The sequence below is a fragment of the Rousettus aegyptiacus genome, unplaced genomic scaffold, assembly GCF_014176215.1.
Source record: "Rousettus aegyptiacus isolate mRouAeg1 unplaced genomic scaffold, mRouAeg1.p scaffold_m13_p_11, whole genome shotgun sequence".
NCBI classification, from domain to species: Eukaryota; Metazoa; Chordata; class Mammalia; order Chiroptera; family Pteropodidae; genus Rousettus; species Rousettus aegyptiacus.
The window spans coordinates 4,700,963-4,720,834 of NW_023416286.1; the positions used below are offsets into that span (position 1 = coordinate 4,700,963).

The 19,872-nt window shown below is 51.6% G+C and overlaps 1 protein-coding gene and 1 non-coding gene across 4 annotated transcripts; both read right to left on the bottom strand.

Moving 5' to 3' along the window:
• Window positions 1-10: 10 nt before the first annotated feature.
• On the bottom strand, window positions 11-18,943 carry N4BP2L1 (NEDD4 binding protein 2 like 1). Of its 3 annotated transcripts, none has more exons than XM_036228438.1 (5): window positions 18,675-18,942; window positions 6,707-6,834; window positions 6,315-6,403; window positions 4,390-4,458; window positions 11-3,434 (listed from the first exon to the last, which is right to left on the bottom strand). In XM_036228438.1, the coding sequence occupies exons 1-5, from the start codon at window positions 18,842-18,844 to the stop codon at window positions 3,099-3,101; spliced, it is 792 nt and encodes a 263-aa protein (XP_036084331.1). In that variant the 5' UTR covers window positions 18,845-18,942; the 3' UTR covers window positions 11-3,098. The 3 variants fall into 3 exon arrangements, with proteins under 3 accessions (XP_036084331.1, XP_015989814.2, XP_036084332.1); XM_016134328.2 differs by lacking the exon at window positions 4,390-4,458 and adding an exon at window positions 4,508-4,584 and having other exon boundaries at window positions 18,675-18,939; XM_036228439.1 differs by lacking the exon at window positions 4,390-4,458 and having other exon boundaries at window positions 18,675-18,943.
• LOC118609474 lies at window positions 12,445-12,580 on the bottom strand. The gene has a single exon (XR_004953451.1). It is a non-coding gene; the product is annotated as a small nucleolar RNA SNORA16B/SNORA16A family (small nucleolar RNA).
• Window positions 18,944-19,872: the final 929 nt, after the last annotated feature.

Here is a 19,872-nt window from a genome sequence, read left to right on the forward strand (position 1 = left end):
CCATATTAGATTTTTTTTTTTTTTTTTGCGGTAGCCCACTGTGAGCCAGTTTTCCCAAATGCGTGGGTTGGTCCTGCCGTACTTCTACCCTAATGAAACGTCGGACGAGTAAGATGTGACTGGTGTTTTCTTCTGACGATTATTCACCCTTAAATCAGCGTGACTACAAGAAAAACAGAACCCTCAGTGTAATTCTTTTTTCTGATTACAATGTGATCTTTGAAATTATTTCAATTAAAATGCAGGGATTTTAAAGCAGAAGCAGATTTCATAGTGTTAATTTTGTTTTTGTTTTTTAACAAAATGATAGTCTGGACTGCAACTGAAAATCTTTCTTTCAAATTGGCGCAGAGGCCGCCCTCTATCCCAGCAGTCACGGGGCTCAGGGGCTCCTGAGCACCCCGCAGAAGGTGCCAGTCCAGCTCGGGGTGATGTTCTCATTTGTTACTGTCTCATGTTTAAAGAGAAGAGAGCAAGCAGTTCTAACTAGGGGCTGATACCATGGAAAAACACTTAAACTAGGTCTTTCAATATATATAAATATACATTTATATATAAATATTTACATGTGATACCATGTTTTTACACCTAATTATAAACACATTTCAAACCCAAGAATCTGTCCTTTTATGAAGCAGTTTGTTTCCTTCCATAACGGATCTGCGTCTTCCCTCCTCTGAAAGCGGTCAACATAACAAACAGGCCCTTCCGCTGTTCTTTTTAACTTGTGTTCTGCCCACCTTGTTGATGCGATTTAACTGTAAGGCTCGTTTATAAAACAATTTGGTCTTCGTGTTCTAATCATTTTCCTGGTGATCTACTCTAGAACAGGGAATAAAACTTGAGTCTCTGGTGAACAGAAAAAAAGGATAAGAATTTAACCTTTTTTCTTATCCCTAGAAAAACCGCTGTTACCTTCTCTCCATTCTTCGTTACCATTTAGACTTCCCGTTAAAGAGAAACCTAATGCACACACACCTCATTAATTGTAAGTAATACAGTTAAACTACCTGAGCAAAGTATGAAGCTTGAGTACACGTGGCTGTTATACCCAGAAAAGTGACAATTTAATGATTACGGAGTCAACAGTGTACACTGCATGAGGGATAAACGGTGAAAGCCATTTGTGGTACTCCACAGCCACTCGGTAAGAACCTGTCGTGTGTATAAAGCACTGTGCCAGCCCCAGGACTGATGTAAATGTTAACACGCAACACAATACATGTCAAAAAACACGTTAAAAAAATTATATAAATCAGGAAAAGACATCACTTCTATGCTGGATAAAGTCAGTGGCATTTCGCCAATTATTTTTATGCTCTCGTACCAAGTATTTCAGGAGTCGTGATGGGGAAAGAGACAGACTGGAAAACTACTTTTCTGAGCTAGAAAAGCTCTGGATCTGTAGCCTGGGGCCACTTGTCCATAGTGGTCACTCAGACCACGTGACCCAAAGTCCCACGCCAGGAGCCAGACCTACATCAGGAGGGCTCAACTCTGGGACGGTAACTCCGCTGTCCTGAAGGAGCCCAGCCCTCCCGAGGAGCGAAGTCTATAGGGACCGAGGGGACAGGCACTCAGGGTGGCCGGGCCTGGACAGGAGGGCGAGCAGGATTATCAGAGGTTATGGTGTGCTGTGCTTGGACATGCAGAACCACAGTACTCTGGATTTATCCAAATTCACTAAACTTCCGTTTCAGTAGTAAAACTCTGTTAAAGGAGATACCACTTTTTAAATGTTAATAAAGAAAAAATAACATGCATTGCTGGTAGTCAGATTCAACAGAGTCATGATGGAATGCTAAAGTAATGTCTTTCTATGTGCCCGGATCAAATGCCACATAAGCAAGTAAAAATAAGGTTCGTTTTGTCTTTTATGTCTCCTATCAAAGAACACCGGTAAATAGGCTTATGATATTTTTTAAAAATGGTTCTTAATATGGTAGAATTCTGTGGGAGATAAATTTTTTCTATTGTTGAACAAAAAAAAGGCTTAAGTTCAATGAAAATCCATATAAAGCAATACCATATATAATTTTTAATAACGATAAAAGCACCATCATATAAGACACTTAAAATAAATCTTCACAGAACATTAGAGAAAAGCTGTTGGCCAACAAGAAATAAAGCACACATCCTACGTAGTCTTATCAGGTCTCACGCCAGATTAATCTGATTCCGACCTGCTGAGAATTTGGATGCGTAACTTCAGTACTGGCAGCAGAGCGTGGCAGAACATCCCTGTCTCAATGCCACACGGACACCAAGACCGGACGTGACCTCACGTACCCCCCTGTGGTCTGCGCCCCAGGCGCGGGGGCTGCCAACTAATGGCCTTTAGAAGCAAAAGTTTAAAAAGTGCTGAACGATTCCTCTTAAAAATTGGTGTTTTATAAAGGAGGCCTGTTTTATTTACACTATTAGCACAACAGCCAAACGGTATTCAGGTTTGATCTTGATCTTGGTCAGTAAAGTGGCAGTTAAAACACAAGACTACAAACAGTGACCAAATAATGACACCGATTTTCCTCAGTAGCTTGTGTAGCTAGTAAGAAGGACTCGACAGACATTTTTAACAATGATACATCACTAGAATAAAAATAATTTTCCAAGTGTCTCCCTGGAAGGACAGTATTCCCTTTGATGTAGACGTCCTAGTATATTCATTTTAAAGGAAAATCAATATCATCATTATAGCCACATATCTCACATTTTTGGATACACAGATTAAAAAAGCAATGGCACTATGACTTTTCCTACCTCTCACTGCTCCTCCCCACCTGTCCAACTTTCCTGATGGAGGTGAATTCCTGAAAAAACAGATGACTTCAGAGGAAGGGGTACTGCGGCTCACGTACACTATGAACGCTTTGTTTCACGTATGAACCTAGTGACAGACTGACTTCCCGGGCACGTTCTCGGGTTTCAGCTTCAAATTAATTCTTTCCCTGGAGAGAGGACTTTGTTCGCCCAAACCTGCAGAACTCCCAGCGTCAGACCATGCACACAGGGTCAGAATTCACCCGCTGTGGATGGCACGGTGACTTCTCACAATCGCCCAGGTCCGGCTAGTCACACTGGCACTGTCAGAGCTCGGACTAAAACTGAAGGAGAATAAATACCAAATATTGAAGTAAAAACAGATTTAGGAAAACAGGTGCCTGTGAGGCGGTGTCTAATACCCATGGTGACAACGCCCCCTCCGGCTGAAGGAGCCCCCGGCTGTGACGCCGCCAGGGGCCCTCCGGGCGGGGAGCTCTGCACAGGGGGCCCAGCAGCCCGCGCGGTGGGGGGGCGAGGCGCTGGCCCGGTCCTGGCTTCTGTTCATCCGGCCCGGCTTCTCCGCATGCAGCACGCTGTGAAAGGTGACGTCGTGTTCGTACCGTTCCTTCATCCGGTGGATTTTTTCTCGTGGGACCCCGTGAATGTTTCTTCTACACAGAAAAGAGAAAACGCAGACGTGTAGTTAAGGCCATCTGTCAGGATGGGGTCCAGTCTTACAAAGTCCCGTATTATGGCACAGATATGCCCTCCCCGCTCCCAGGATCCAGCGGACAGAAGCGCGTCTTGTTAAGCAGTCCTGTCTCCTATTTTCCACGCGGCCTCGCCCGCCCCTAACCCACCCCGAGGCCTGCGAGGAGCTAAAGTGTCAGAAACACTGTGTTTCTGGAAATCTCAATTCTACACCGCAGGACAAGAAAGACCATGACATCTTTTTATTACGTATTTGCAAGTTAAGCATGCACCTCTCTGTAATCGATTTATGTCAGTCGGGCCTAGTCAGGTCTAGACACTTATAAAAACAAGCTTAAATTCTAGTGGGCAGGAAAATCAACTGGGGCTACCGGGTAAAATGGAAAACTCAGAGAACCAACCACGGGACGGGGGCTGCGAACTGGGAGCTGAGCAGCCACCTCGGTGGTTCGGGTCCTCAGCCCCTTCGCAAACTCTGCCTCCTTGTAATCAAAGGAGGAACTAGCTTTATTTCTACAAAGTAAATTCCGATCTCACTGGTTACTTTTAAATCATTGACATTACCGAATGACACAGATAACGAGTATCAGAATCCATGCACTTGGTCAGCAAGTTAGTATCGTTTGGACATTTATTGCTTTATAAATTAGAAGCAGCATTTGGGCCATAAATGAACCACACACTGTCCGACATCTAAAGATCTTCATTTGCCTAATGCAACACCAGACATGTGCAAATCCCATGCAGAAGACAGTGCTTTTAAATGCTCATTAATGAAGAAGCATTTTAACAGAATGTTAAATGCGTCCTTTTAAAGGACCAAGTCCAAGCCAAGATTTAGCGTAATATTAGAAAACTGACCCCAAACTCGTCTTCACATTAATAATTCCAAAGTTATCAATTTCCAAGAATTACCATTTCTGGCCTGAAAACTACCATGTCCATTTCCAGCCTGAAAAGATTCTTTTGTTCGGTCTGAAACACCTGAAAATAGCAGGACACACAATGAGGAGCTAGAAAAACAAAGAAGTACCTTGCTAACTCTTGCACGTTGAATTTCCAGCGAGTCTCAGGTTCTCGGAATATAACTTCATAGTTATTTTCAAGTGCCTGATTTTTCAAAAGTACATAAAATGTTGAAGACATGGTATGCATGTTTGGGGACGTTTATGCTGCCACTTAACATTCACTACAAATCTGTTCTAAAATTTCCTTTGTGTTAGCCGTAATCCAATGCCTGGGTTTATCTTAACACAGCCGGTTCGTCTCCATAAACTTAGTCACCCTCAGATCACAGTGTGGCTCCCAGTGACAAATTTCGGTCCACTTTACTTAGTATGTGGTGAAATTATAAGTGTTCTTTGTTTTGGACATTTTTTAAATAGCCACCTGAACTAGCTTCAAATGCCCTGAACACAGAATGACCAAGAACTCATTGGCGTCTCAAAGCCGTTTGTGTGATTATCACGTTTTTATGTCTGTCAAATGCCTCGTCCTTGGTTTAGAGAGTGACAGGGCCACAGGAACAGAGCTTATGAAATGAGAGTGATGCCCACACACTTTACACACTCGTCCCTCCAAGGGCAGTGCAGCCCCCGGCACTGGGCCCTGGCCCCCCGAGGGCAGAACGCGGCTGCAGGTCGCCGCAAACACCCAGGTCCCCCCTGCACCCCTAACCCCACCACGAGGCTGCTCTCCCAAACCCAACACTCGGTGCTGAAAGCCCAACGAAAGGGGCTCGGTGACGAGACTCCCTCGTCATTGTCTAGATGGCCTTGTCATCAGGGAAGGGTTCAAACGTCCTTCGTGGAAGAGGCCTCATTTCTGGGCCTGACTAGCAGCTGTGGTGTCTGGGAAGCTCAAAGTAACACGACTTCCCCGCAGCCTCTCCCGGTCTGGAGTTGCGCCTTAACTGACTCTTCGTGTCCCTGCTCGCTTCCCTCCCGAGGGGACCGGCCACCCGGGTGACACGCCCCCCTCCACAGTCCCACCACCTGGGCCTACGTGAAACTGAAGAGAACGTGGAGGAAAGCACACCCACCCCTGTACGTAAGCTGTTCTGCCCAAACCAGGCACCGGCCTGAGACCAGGCGGCCCCGGGCCCAGTTCGGGAGGGGGCCACGGGCCGGCCAGCCAGCTGGGGCTCAGGCGTGACGACGACGGGACCCCCAGCTGTCGCCTTCCTGTCCCTGGGTGTGTCTCCATCTTTTCTCCTTCCTACGCCTAATAGGGACTGATGACTCACTAGCAGAAGAGATGAAATACGTCTGAAAAAAGATCAGGCATATTCCAAAATCAGAGCGTGCGCCCTGCCGCGTCCATCTCGGGCACTCGGCCACGCTGCTCCCCTCCCGTGCGCTCTGACGCCTCGGTCCTGGCACCTTAACGGGCTTACGGCGCTACCCCGCTTCTGTGTTCAGACTGAGGACGTGTGCCCTGGGCCCCGGGCAGCAACGCTGCACAGCACTGAGCTCCGGGCCAGGCATAGAAATGTCCTAGGACCCGGCGGACAGCTCAGCTGGAGCGGCAGCCGGTCTGGTTTCTCTGCCGGCCCCCACGGAAGCGCCCGCGTGAGCCCTCCCCGAGGAAGACCTCAGGACAGGAAAGCCGTCGAAAGCCTGACCAAGGGCCATTTCAGAACTGTACGCTGACTGACAGTAGCGAGTCAGCGAGTCAGGGTCACTGAGCAGCAGGGAAACACAAAAAGACACCTCTTCACCTCCTCCCCACGAGATGTGTCATGAGCATGATCTGGAAGGTCAGAAAGAGAGCAAAGAACAGAAGTTCGAACTTTCTTGCAAGTGCCCGAAACCGAAAATTCAGAACGAGGCTCTTCCTACCATGACGACGTAGGGCTTCATTTCCCAGGCGTGCAGGTTGGTGTTGTCGATGATCACGGGGGAGACGCCGGTCCTCATTGCTTTTCTTGCTGCAACACAAAGTTACACGGCGGTGAACGCCATGCGGCACTCAGATGGGGAGGAGCCCACCCACGGCTGGTCGCTTTCATCACGGCTCGTCCTCATCACATAACGCTAATGCCACCTAGCCCGGGACCGCTACCAATCATTCTCTTCTTCCTGGGACCTAGCGGGGTAGACACACTCTGACATCCGTTTGGGGGGGAAATGGCAGAACTCTTGATGGAACTCCCTCAGCGGGACTGGCTCATGCGGCTACCTGTCTACGTACACAATGGGGCATCCCGCGAGCCCCGAAAGGGCTGTGTCACCTCTTTCCTGGTTCCATTCGTGCGCTTCCTCCAGGAAGTCAGGGTTGAACTCGTAGGCACCATCTTCTCTGAAGAAATAATCATCCGTGCTGAAAACCAGGGCCCGGGGAAAGTCATGCTTCAGCTGTCTGGGAGGTGAGGAGGGAAGAGACGTGTCCCGTGGGTCGCCAGCTCCCTCTGCGACCGCGGGGCAGCGCGGGGTCACGGGGCCACCCCCGTCCGGGCTGCTGAAGCTCGGTTTGTGAACAGGGGTGCTTGTTATCGCCACAAAGCCTCGCTCCCCGCCAGGAGGCAGGAGAGAGCCGAGCGGCGACAGCTGTGACGAGCCAGCACCGCGTGGGGCTCTGCCCCACCGGGCTGGCCGGACGCGACTCCGGGGGCTGAGCGGAGGGCACGATGACAGTCGTCCCGCGCGGGCCGCCGAACGCGCGGCCGTTCCCGCGAGCACCAGGGCCCTCCCTTCGCCCCTCAGCTCTCACCTGTCCCGGGTCCCATCTCAGGACCTAATCTCACGCTGGTTGCAGTGCGGTGCGGGCTACCCCACTGGGTAACATATTTACACTGTAACAGTGAAAAACGCAACAGGAGACACTCCCCACGTCCTCCTAAACCTGTCACTCGTTCCAACTACGAAAATATCAGAAAAAAGATACACTGCCACGGGGTTCCCCCTTTAAAGCAACAAACAAACAAACAAACAAAAACAGTGTACTAAGTCTTGCGCCACGTAACTTCAAAGCCGATTCCACTTGCAGTGCTTATTCAGACTGGCGGGGAGAAGATGGATTCTGAAACCAAGGGGCTTGATGGCCGAGTAAAAACTTAGTTTTAAATCCTAGCTCTCGAAGTCCTCTCCCTCTCTGCCCCTCAGAGACCCGGCCTGTCCCGGACACTCGGCAGGTCCTCGGGGAGCAGAAGACAGCGGACGGGACCTGACTGATGGCCGGTCACACAGCGGGCACCTCTGGCAGGTGAAGATAACGTTTTGACACAAGTCATGTTTCAGCTCCTGAGTCCTGGGGTGGAACGACCCCCTGGCCACTGTCCCATGCGACTAGACAGAGGGACACCAGAACAGACCTCAAGATAGGCCTCCAGACCTGACTGTTAGTTACTAAAACCTTAGTGGGAGACTTATCTCTTATTGCATATGCAAGTTTCTTAGTAAGTACATCGATTACTTTTAAATTTTGTTTATAACCAACTGTAACATAAAAGTCTAAATTTTTAGAAATTTTTCTAGTCACATGGACCCATCTTTGTTCCACTTCCTGCATTTGGTGAGACATTTACAACAGCTTCTCCCACCCAAGGTGATGTGAATATTCATCTATGCTCTATTACATTTCACTCCCTGGTCCCTCTAAAATTTTATTTTGCCATGTGGCATCAGTTTAGGAGCTAAGCTGATTTTTTTTTCTCACACAAGAAACTGATAATCTCAAAACCGATACTGAAATAAGTCATCAATTCCCCATTGTTTTAAAATACTTCTTATTCCATACTAAACGACAAATAATTAGGACTATTTTTGAACTTTCTATTTTGTTCCACTAAACCTGATGTATAAGTTTTTCATCATCTTCTTCTCCCGTATTTTGATCATATTCAGTAGTTGTAAATCTTTCCTTTATAAAACTGATACTTTTACACTGTAATTTGCCTGTAGAGACACTTCTGAACAAAACCAAATAAAAGGACGTCCCCTTCATGATGTGTTTAATCCTTCTCAGAGCAGACTCGAATTGGTTGTTCCAATAAATTTTCTTTGTTTCCCGAGAGCTCTAAGCACTGAACAAAGAGCTTGGTGTATGTCAACTGCCCTTAACCTTTACGACAATGGTATTAAGTAAATGTTTCCTCTAGTTTCTAGATGAAGAAACTAAGGCTTCGAGAGTAAATAACTGGTCCGCGGGGCTGGGATGTGGCGCTGCCGGGCCTTAGCCAGGTCGGTTCAGGGCCCGCGCGTGGCTGTCACGTGCCCCGGGGACCCTGCAGGTCTGACAAGGCCCTTCTACTGTCTCCGCGCAGTAGCCGCTTGGCCGATGAGACTGGATGATCGTCCTTTCCCACAGGTGTTTATGGTTCATATTTATTTCAGTTAAAAGTGGGTTCAACTGCATTTAACAGAAAACTCAGACCTCAGGGCTGTTTAAAATTTTACATATATAGTTACATGTGTATATTCATTATCTGTATATGTGTAGATACATATATGTGTGTATGCATATACATGTGTGTGTGTCTGTACACATAAAATCACATGTGACAAATCCGGACGTAGAATTCAAGGCTGGTATCCTGTGGACGCAGGCCGACAGGGATCCAGGGGTCTCCCGCCTTTCTCTATCTCCCTCAGCACCCTGCCCTCCGTTCCTTCGCTCGGTGCCTCCTGGTGGGCACCAGGTGCCACTCGGTGCCTCCTGGTGGGCACCGGGTGCCACTGCGGCTCCGGCTGCCACATCCACACTCCACCCAGCAGGAGGAGGCAAGGCGGTCTTGAAAACAGTTTTGCAGTTGGCACTGTGCCAGTCCTACAAAAGGGAACTAAGGAACGGGGACCCTTAAGCAAGTCCTTCTGCAACAGTCCCAGGAGGCCACGTCTCAGTACTGGGTTTTTAATCACTTTTGTTTAGATCTTCAACGCAGAAATAGGTCCTACTGTATCTCTAAGTGTCGCTTTGGGTATATTCATTCTGGTTTTGTTTGATTCTATTTACTGCCGTACTGGTCTTCTGTGTGACTGTCTGGCTTTCTGCATTGTGGTTCTACTCATGTCTATCTCTAATAGACTTTAAAATGTCATGTCTAGGTTAGAGTCTTTTTAAGAAATAGATCTCGTTTAGCTCCTTGAAGATTTTTTCTGCTTCTAACCCAGCGCCACATTTCAGATTCATTATCATCTTTTCATTGTATCTCTTCTATCACGGCGAGGAATTTTTTAGAAAAAAAATTAAATGTTAGAAAGGCAAAAGAAATAACCCAACAAACACCTGTTGGGTTATTAGCACCACCTGGAGCTGCTAATTGTTACCATTTTGTCCTATTTGTTTTGTTGGTTTAAAATTCCACCAACCCCTCAGCTTAACTCTGGCAGTCCCAAACACCTCCAGACTGCCTCTTTCCTCCCCCACAGCACTTACCCCCTCCTGACAGATTCAGTGCAATCTCTATCAAAATTCTAATGGAATTTTTCACAAAAATAGTACCATCCTAAAATTTATATCAAACTACAAAAGATCCTGAACAAACCAAACTATCCTGAGAAAGAACGAAGCTGGACGCATCACACTTCTTGTTATCGAACTATACTACAAAGCTACAGCAATCAAAACAGTATGGCGCTGGCATAAAACTAGACACACAGACCAATGGAACAGAATTGAGAGCCCAGAAAGGAAGCCTTATGTGTACATTCGACTAATATTTGACAAGCAAACCAAGAATACGCAATGGAGAAAGGAAAATTTCTTTAATAAATGGTGTCAGAAAAACTGCACACCACATGCAGAATGAAGGTGGACCACCACTCACAAAAATGAACTCTAAATAGATTAAAGACTTAAATGTAAGACCTGAAACCATAAAATTCTGAGAAGAAAACGAAGGGAAAAAGCTCCCTGGCTGCGGTCTTGGCAACAGTTTTTCGGATATGATACCAAAAGCACAAGTAACGAAAGCAAAAATTAATAAGTGGGACTACGTCAAACTAAAAAAACCTCTAGACAGCAAAAGGAACAATCGATGAGATGAAAAGGCAACCTACCAAACAGGAGAAAATATTTTCAAATCAAATATCTGATAAGGAGTTAATATCCAAACTATAGAAAGAACTCACATAACTCAGTAACAACAACAAAAACAATCCAATTAAAAAATGGGCAGAGGAACTGGAAATTTTCCCAAAGAAGACATTCCAATGGCCAAACAGGCACAGGAAAACATGCTCTCCACCACTAATCGTCAGGGAGAGGCGAATCACACCCTCACGAGAGAGCGCCAGACACCTGTTAGAAGGGCTGTCATCGAAAAGCAAGGGACGGAAGTGCTGACGAGGACGTGGAGACAAGCCAGCCCCGTGCGCTGCTGGCGGGACGGCGGCCTGGGGCAGCCTCGGATGGAACACAGGATGGAGGCTTCCCGAAAACTCAAAAATAGAATTATCATGTGATTCAGCCACCCCGCTTCTGGGTATACACCCAAAGGAAGTGAAAACAGGACCCTGGAAGGGAGATCTGCACCTGCATGTTCACTGCAGCGCGATTCACAGCAGCCAGATACGGAAAGAACCTAAGTGCCCATCAGCGGATGAGAGCGTAAATAAAATATTATTCATGAGAAAGAAGGAAATCCTGCCACTTGCAACAACACAGATAAACCTTGAGGGCATTATGCTAAGTGAAATAAATCAGAGAAAGGCAACTTCGGTATGCTCTCACTTACATGTGGAATCTTAAAAAGGGAACTGAGAAAAACGGAATAGCGTGGTGTCTTCCAGGAGCTGGGGGTGGGGTGGGGGGCGTTGCTGGGAGATGCAGGCCAAAGGGCACGGACTTCCAGCTCGACAATGAGTCGGTTCTGGAGACCTAACGCACAGCACCGTGATGCCCTGCTATGTACCTGAAAGCTGTTGTGAGAATAGACCACAGAGGCTCTCACCGCAAAAACAAGTGGTAATTATGGGGCACAATGGAGCGACTAGCTAAGCTACTCTGGAAAACACTTTGCAGTATATAAATGTATCAAATTGACACACTGTACACTTTACACTTGCACAGTGTTAATATGTCAGTTACATCTCAGAAAAGCAGGGCGGGGTACCCGCGAGGGTACAGCTGGGTTACAACCCAGCCTCCTGGCTCTAGAGCTGTGAAATAAACCACTATGCTTGAGTGCTGTAAAAGAAACACACATTTACTCCTTTCTCCAGTGACTCTAGGTTCTTCTCAATCGTCTCTCTCTTGAACGCGTTTTGGTGACAGCTACGGAGTCCTGCTTTGTTTTTCTCTCCGGCAGGGGTTTTTGCTCACTGGTCCATGCGAAGCATCTAGAAGCATGTCGGGCACACGGGGATACCCGACACGTGTTTGTTGGGTGTAAGAAGGTTCTGGAATGGTAGGCTCTGCTGCCTTAGTTACGCAAACGCTGTTCATAGGGCCCCAAACTGTGTGAAGAGAATTTCTATTTACTCATCCTTCTACATTGAGAATTTTACCCAAACTTCAGATTTGCGCCCCAAAGGAAGTTGTGAGAGCAGATTTTTGTTGGACCCCAGCACGACCTCTGGGTGGTACTAGAATTCCCCTCGAGGCAGGGAAGGTTCCAGACCCCTGAGGGGAACAGGGAGAGTTGTGCTGACAAGGGCTCAGGACGGTCTCCCCCAGGACCTGGCCGTGGCCTGATCTCTTGGTGCCCCCAACCACCACAGCAAGGCTGAGCCCTGCCCTTGGAGAGACGGCCCTTAGCCACCGCCAAGCCGCGGTGGCCGATGGCGCCCCCGCGCAGGGTCCCCGGCTGTCCTACTGCTCCCTCTTGCTCTGACCGCTCCCGCCTTTCCAGTGGGCCCGCCTGTCAGATCTGCAATGGGGCTCCGGCGGCCCCCGTGGGCCCACTCCGCGTGGCAGAGGTCTGCGTGACAGCATCCTTCCACAGGACGTGCGGCAGGACGGGTTCCCGAGCCTGCGCGGGACACGAGGAGGGGCCGGCAGCACACCCGCCCTCGGCACGAAGTTCGCTGTAGCCGTGTCTTCCTAAAACGTCACAGATCAGGGTCCGGCACAGACGACAGAGCGGAGGCCATCCAGGAAAACTGCCGCTTTGGGCAATTTGTCAGTCGCTGCTCGCCCAGGAAGGCAGCTGCACCTTCGATCCTGATTTTCAAATCCCTTTTTTAGTGTTAACTACTGGGTGAAGGAGACGGACATCAAACGTTTTCACGCGTAAAACGCGGGACTGGGATCCTTGAGCGCTGAACCAAAGACAACTTTGGAGCAAGTGACTTTCTTCCTTTTCTTCCCTTGTCTAGTCTCCACGGCCCAGATGGGATTTTTTTTTTTTTTTTTAACATGAACAATCTCCTTTTTGGTTTTTCTTCTTTACTCAAGACCCATGCTGACATCTGAGCTGCCGAATCTGAAGAAGCTTCTGGCATTAACAAATTCATGAACTATTATTTAGTGACTTAGGCCAACTATGCCAGGCCTTCTTTTAGGGGCTGAAAAGAACAGAGCTCCCGATCTCATGATGCTTACCTTCCGGGAAAAGAAACGATAATAAAGGAGTCAGTATGCATCAGGTGGCGCTAATGCGGGGAGGCAGGGAAAGTCCAAGGATGGGGCGGGAGGAAGGCCTTCTCAGAGCCCTTCTCTGTCATCACGTCCTTAAACAGCATGGGGAAAGAACGCTGGAACACCCTGAAATATGTCCTCATACCTCAGCGGGGGTCCAGACGCACCGTGAAAAGCGGACGTCGGCACATTTGTCCGCTGACATCCCTGGGGAGACGAGACTGCCGTGCACGTCCTGACTCCAGCCTCGAGGTCAAGCGCGTGGTCCTCTGGCCTCGGGGCCTCACACAGAACACAGCGACGGCTCCGTCCCGGGCCGTCGCGAGGACCCGGTCGGCCAGCGCACACACAAAGCCGACTCGGTAAACGTGGGCATTCTTTTCTCCATTTCCCCCTTCCCGTCTCCCAGGCTCTCACCTCGATAAAACACAGCCTTCCCCCAAGCCGCATGCATGACCCAACAGAGACCCTCCTGAACTGGACGTTAGACTCGCCCTTCTTTCTCGGGCCATTTCCTCGATCCCATAGAGCCTAGATATCTTTAGACAATTCTGAGTGGTAATAAATCATTTCTAACTGGGTTCCTCGAGAGTTTGAATGAGCCAAGAATGGCGGCATCGTAAAGAGAACAGTTCATTGAAACGCCAAGAGGGTACGAAGACACTGAGCTGAGTGACAGGCATCCTGTCACGTGACCAGACGAGGCCGAGAACTTCCCCGCCCTGAGAGCTCTGTGTTGACCACGGCATCTCTCCCCCACCCGCTGTAATCGGGATAAACACAACGCTCATTTAGAAATGTAAATCTCATCTCTTCCATGGCTCCTAGTGGCTCCACACGGATGAAGAGAATTCTCTGGTACAATGTATCGGAAGGAACACACGAGCAACAGTGACAGCTAACAAAACGCGGCTTCCTTACTCTGACAGTTGAAATCGGGTAAACTCAGCCCTCGGACCTCAGCCTTTTACGGGTGTTTTCATTAAACAGAGCAAAACCGTCACCGCTCCTGTACCAGTCACTCACGCCAGCCTTGGCCTCGGCTGTACCGGAAGGAAGAGCCCTGGGCCTCCGGGAGAAGGCCCACTGCGCCTGGATCGGGACGTTTGGCTTCTCCGAGCTTAGGTGAGCTAACCCCAAGGGGGACTTCCTGGACGTCTCCTGAGATTGCCTAGGAAAACATTCCTCCCCTGGCATTTCTTCCTCTGTTGCGCCTGCTGCTCTGAACATCGGCCCCACCTGCAGCCCTCCGGCCCGGTCCCGCCCCAGGTCAGCCGCATAGCCAGGCAACAGCTGGGCATTTGGCCACGAAAAGTAACGAGGTTCTGACACCCTCTACGACATGCGTCCACAATGAGAAAACATCGAGCTGAGGGAAGTCAGCCAGACACGCGAGGACAAATACTGTGTGACCCCACACGCGGGGCAGCCAGAGCAGGCAGACACACAGACAGAAAGGAGGTCAGCGGTCACCGGGAGCGGCGGGGCGGGCGGAGTCGGGAGTTACTGCTCGGCGGGTACAAAGTTTGTGTTTGGGTGGCAAAAAAGTTTTGAAATAGATAGTGGTGACGGTTGCACAACATCAAGTAATTGATGCCACTGAATTGTACACTCACAAAATGGTTAAAATGGTCCCAAAAAGGGCCATTTCTCTCCCACGCGCGTACGCAGATGGGTCACAGGCTCTCACTGGGAGGACCGACCCTGGCCAGTCGGCCAACTCAGCTGCTGAGGCGGGGGGCTCTGCGCCACCCGCTGGGAGAAGGGTCCTGCAGTCGGAGCCCTATGACCGCCATCCCTCCGTCCAGCTCTGTCCAGCTCTGTCCAGCCATTAAGGGCCCCCACAACCAGGGCCGGGGCTGCCTGGCGCACGCCCTCACTCGCCGGGGGCCACCTGGCTCTGCCCATCTCCATCGTCTCCCTCGCCGCTGCCGGTCCCTGCCCTTTGTTCTACCACAGCCTCCCCACCGTCAAGGCCAGTCAGGACCCCATCCACGTGGAGGGGACGACTCCCTCGTCCCCCTCCATGACCTCTGGCGGCTCACGAGATGCTCCGCCCCGCTGGACACCGCCCGCCGGTCCACAGCAGCGTGCTGAGGGGCTGCTTTCTCGGCTCCTCTCCCGCAGGCTCCTCTCCCGGTCCTATTTGTTGTGCCCCTAACCGAGCGGGGACCAGCAGCCGCCTCAGCACTCCCTGGGGCCTGCGCTCTGGGTCAGTGAGTAACCAACGGCAGCTGGTGTGTGCACGGCCCACGCGCCCGCGCTGCTCCCTGCCCTGCACAGGGCCTCCGTCCAGCCTCGCAGCACCCTCGCGGAGGACGCTAGCTCTGTTTCCGTGCAAAAGAACCTGAGCTGCCGCAGAATCGAGTGATCCATGCTGGTGCACGTGCTAATAAAAATAACCATATTTAATAATGACGAGATTCAGTAAGTATTTGTAATCAATCGCCTCATGGATTAAAAAAAGTTTCCTAGTGTGTGTCCAAGAATGAATCTAGGAAAGCCTTTTTATATAGCAAATGACATTCATTGTGTCATTTAATAAATGCTTGGTCACACAACCTGGGTCTATCCCTCCAAGTTACCTATCTTCGACTATAAAAAGTTATTTTCACTTTTAATAAGTTAACGAGTAATACATATTTTCTGTAGAAACAGGAGGAAATCAGTCAGCAGAGAAGGCCATAATCTCACTATCTACAGTCAACAACTACAGATGAGGACAAATGGCCCTCTCCACGAACAGATAACGGGGTCTGCGTGTGCGTGTGCGCATGTGTGTGTGACTGACAGACACACGGACGGCTTTGTTAACAGACTTTAACGCGGGGGGCATGAGCGTGTCTGCACAGCAGACGCACATCTACGCCCCCAGTGACGGCTGCGTGACTTATGAGGCTGACCTCTGTTTTTAATGTGTCAGTTGGCTCACGTGTTTTCTTTTAGAGTAAACAACTCCGTGAAGAACTTCCCTCTATCTTTACATGTTTGCCTGGTTGTTGCCTCTGGATGAGTTCCTGGAAGTAGGACTTACAGGTCAATGATTAGAATCTATTATTGAAACGGTTTTTAAACGAAACAGATGATAAAAAAAAAACAGAGTCAGGGGGCACGCTGACTTGGTAGTGCTCCAATGTACTTAAACACTTAACGAACCAGATAAAACGCCAACTGTTTTTTTTAATATGGCCCAAGAATTTAAATAGACAATTTCCACATTCCAGCCCGTTCAAACTATGAACACAAATAGGTAGAAAGCACAGAAATCTAACCCGGATCTGGAAGACAACACAGATCCTAATTTCAAAAACTTTTTATTATTTCTTTAATCAAACGAGAATTAAAAGTTAAGCAGAAAAAAAGACGAATCCACATTTGTCAAACTGGATCTCTTCCAATTTTTAAAGGAAAAAAAAAATTTTTTTTTTTTATTTTCCTGATTCAGGAAATACATGTTCATTATAGAAAACTTGGAAAACACACAGAACAAAGTATAAATTTCCCAGAATCCAACCACACGTAAGAAAGCCTTTCACTATTTTCTACACGCGTTATTTTTTAAGTTTGCCATCCTCCTTCTCTCCCCCACCTGAACCCCCCAAAACGGAAGGAAGGCCTAGGGGACCGGAGCCTGTGGCCTCCGCCGCCCTCCACCCTGCCTGTGGGCCTCCTGAAACTGTGCCAAGGACCCTCCGCTCCCAGGAATGCCCACGCCCGGCCTCAGGGGAGAACTCAGGGTCGCCCGCTCGAGCCGGGCTGCACAGAGCCAGGCCCCTCGGCGGGCTGCCCTGAAGGCCGGCCTCCGCTGATCCACTTCTTCAGGAGTAACTGACACCCGGCACTTCCGAGTTCAACACGTTCTCTCGCTCGTCGTTAATGCTCACAAGAGCCCTCTGAAGTGGGAGAGCAGGAGCCCCACTTAAGAGGAAAGGCAACCGAGGTGCAGAGGGGTTGACGAGAGATCACGGCTGGTGAGTGGCAGAGCTTGGCTCTGAAGCCACAAAGTGACCCCAGGGGCAGAGCTCTCTACCTAGCAATCATTAACGATCCATGTCCAACAGCTAGAACTGGGAGCGAGCCAGACGAGCTTCCACGAATCTCTGACCCTACCCTTCCTCAGTATTCAGTTGTGAGAAGGCCCAGCGAAGCTAGGTGACCGCCCAAAGAAACCAGCTACGTCGCATGACGAAGAGGATCCAAAGGCGTGATCCTCAGACCCCCAGGCTGGTGCTCTCGCCAGCCGTCCCCATCATAAGCCTGTCTCTCTCCAGTGTCCTCTGCGTAGCCGACCGCCACCCAGGAATTAAAGTCGCAGAGGTGTAGACTGTCAGAGCCAGAAGGGACCTTGGTGGCCACCATTGAGCCTGCAGAGCGGGGAGGTGAGGAGCAAACCACAACGTCTGACCTGCAAGTCTACACCTCGCTGGCCTTAGCTTTCCCTTCTGACTGGTTACAGACACGACCTGGGCAAAGGTGCCCTTCCTCCTTTGACACAAGTGTCAAGATAAGAAAAAACAAAGTGAAACTAACCAGGATTTGAACTGGGGGAGACACGTGGTAACAGACCCCCTCCATGATTGTGTCACAAAGTAACCAGTTCTGCAGGGCTCTAAGCAGGCTCCCTGCCTCGCTCAAACCCCCCCCCCCCCACACACACGCACAGCCTATAGACATGAGCCGTGTTTTAGGAAAGGGTACCCATGGCCCTCTCCAAGTCACCCATCCCTCTGATCTGTGAAAATGCAGCAATGTCGTTTTGCTAACGGCTTCTACTCCACAAGATCACCCCAGAACCCTAAAACTGGCTGCAGGTCGCCGGAGGTGCCACAGTTCTCTGAATCCCAAAGGACCCAGATGTCCCCCCTACCCGCCCCCCCACACACACACACACCCATCCACGCCAGCTGAATGTACACGCAGCAGGGCCAGGGGCCCAGGGCCAGCCTTCTCCCTCTAACGGGTGGAAAGCTCTTCAGAAGCCGTAGACCGCCCCTTCCACCGAACACACTGCGCGGCGACAGTGTGTGGCCAGGTAAGGTCAGGCCCCTGCCTTCAAGGAACTTACAGAAGGCTCGACAAAGCCCTGCGTAAAACCAAGCGCAGCCACAGAGGCGTAAACAGGAAGCCCGGGGGCCCGGGAGGCGAGCACCTACTGGTGACGCCGGCGGCTGCGGACACCGTGACAGATCTGCGTCTCAGGGCCGGCGGGGCCGCGGCCAGAGGGAGGCGGCGGGCAGGCCGGGCGGGCGGCGTCAGCACAGGCGCGGGGAGCCGCGGCGGGGCAGGCGCCGCAGGTGCACGGCAGGGGGAGGCGGTGGGCCTAGCACGGCGGCGGCAGGCGACAAGCCCGCGCAGCCCGCGCTGCCCTGGCCCTGGCCCGGGGGAGGGGGGTGGGGGCGCCGGCGCCATCTGCGGGCGAAGGCTCGGGCGCCCCGCGCCGCCCCCGCCGCGCGCACCTGTGCGCCCCCGCAGCCCCGCAGCGCTGCGCTCCCGGGCGGCCCCAGCCGCCGCTGCCCGCGTCCCTTGCCGGGGGCAGGACGCCTGTTGACGCGGCGGGGCGGCCGCGCGGCTCCCGCCGCAGTCGCCACAGGAGCTGCCCGAGCCGCGACGCGCGCGGCGGGAGGCCCGGGCCCCGGGGCCCGCGCAGGGCGCAGCCGGGGCGGGCGCGGCCCGGGCGTTACCTGGCCAGCGTGGTCTTCCCCGAGCCCGGGAGGCCGCGCAGGAGGTAGAGGTGTTTCCTAAAGCTGGGGCGGCGCGCGGGCGTCCCGCGCGGGGGCGGCGGGGCCAGGGGCCGGGGCTGCGGCTGCTGGAGGCTCAGCCTCCCAAAGGATTCGAGAAAAGTGTCCTCCATGGGGCGGGGGCTGCGCCAGGGCCCCGGGCTCCCTCCCCTGGCGTCCCGGCCGCGGCCGAAGCGGTTGTTTTTGTGGCGCTCCGGCCATGTGATGGATGGAGGGGCGGCGCTCGGAGCCCGGCTCCTCCTCCCCGCCCGCCGAGCCGCGCGCGCGGGGCCGGGGCGGGGGCGTCCCCGCCGGGAGCGGGACGCGGGAGGCCGGCAGTGGGCGGCGCGTCCGCACCCCGACCCCCCAGCTCCCACCTCCGCCTCGCAGCTCCCACCCCGCCCCCCCCAGGAGGCCGTCCCGGGACGCGGGACGCTGCGGGCGCCGGAAAGCCGGGCCCGCCCCGCCCGCCCCGACGGCGCCGAGAACCAAGTCGCCGAGAACCAAGTCAGCGCGGCCGCGGTCACGGGGGAGCGGAGGGCGCCCCGCGCCCGGCGCCCCGCGCCGCGCTGGGGCCGCTGTCTCCCAGTGGCCTGGCGGCGTCCCAGCGGCTGACACCGCTCTCCTGGGCCTGTGTCATTTTTGCATCCTCCTCAATCAGCCTGCCAAAAATATTCTTAGAAAGCTCTGTTGTCTCTACGTAACTTTGAGTTTCTTCGTCAGAAAAAGCGCCCCTTAAACCTCGGGCCGATCTGGGCACAGTGGCAGAAAGCACCGCCGGGCAGGTGCGTGCTCCGGTCACCAGAAGGGGCACGATCTCAGCGCCCCCCCCCCCCCGCCCGCGCCCCGGAGGGGCCGTCCCCTGACGCCATTCAGAGGCCTGCCCGGAATTGAGGTCTGGCTCGTGCCAGCCGGTGGTCACCGCGGTGCTCTCTAGTATTTCACACTCAGGCCTGGGACAGAACGAGCCGGGGCAGAAAGACAACATTAAAAACACCATCCTGAAAAAAATCCAGGATCTGTGGTGGCTTTGGTTGTGATAATTACTGTGAAGTAAACACATTTTGTAGCTGGCAGCAAAAGTATGAAAATTCTGAAAAGGAATTGTAACAAAAAGCAACTCCCTTCTAAAACAAAATTCAGAGATTTCACAATACGCTTT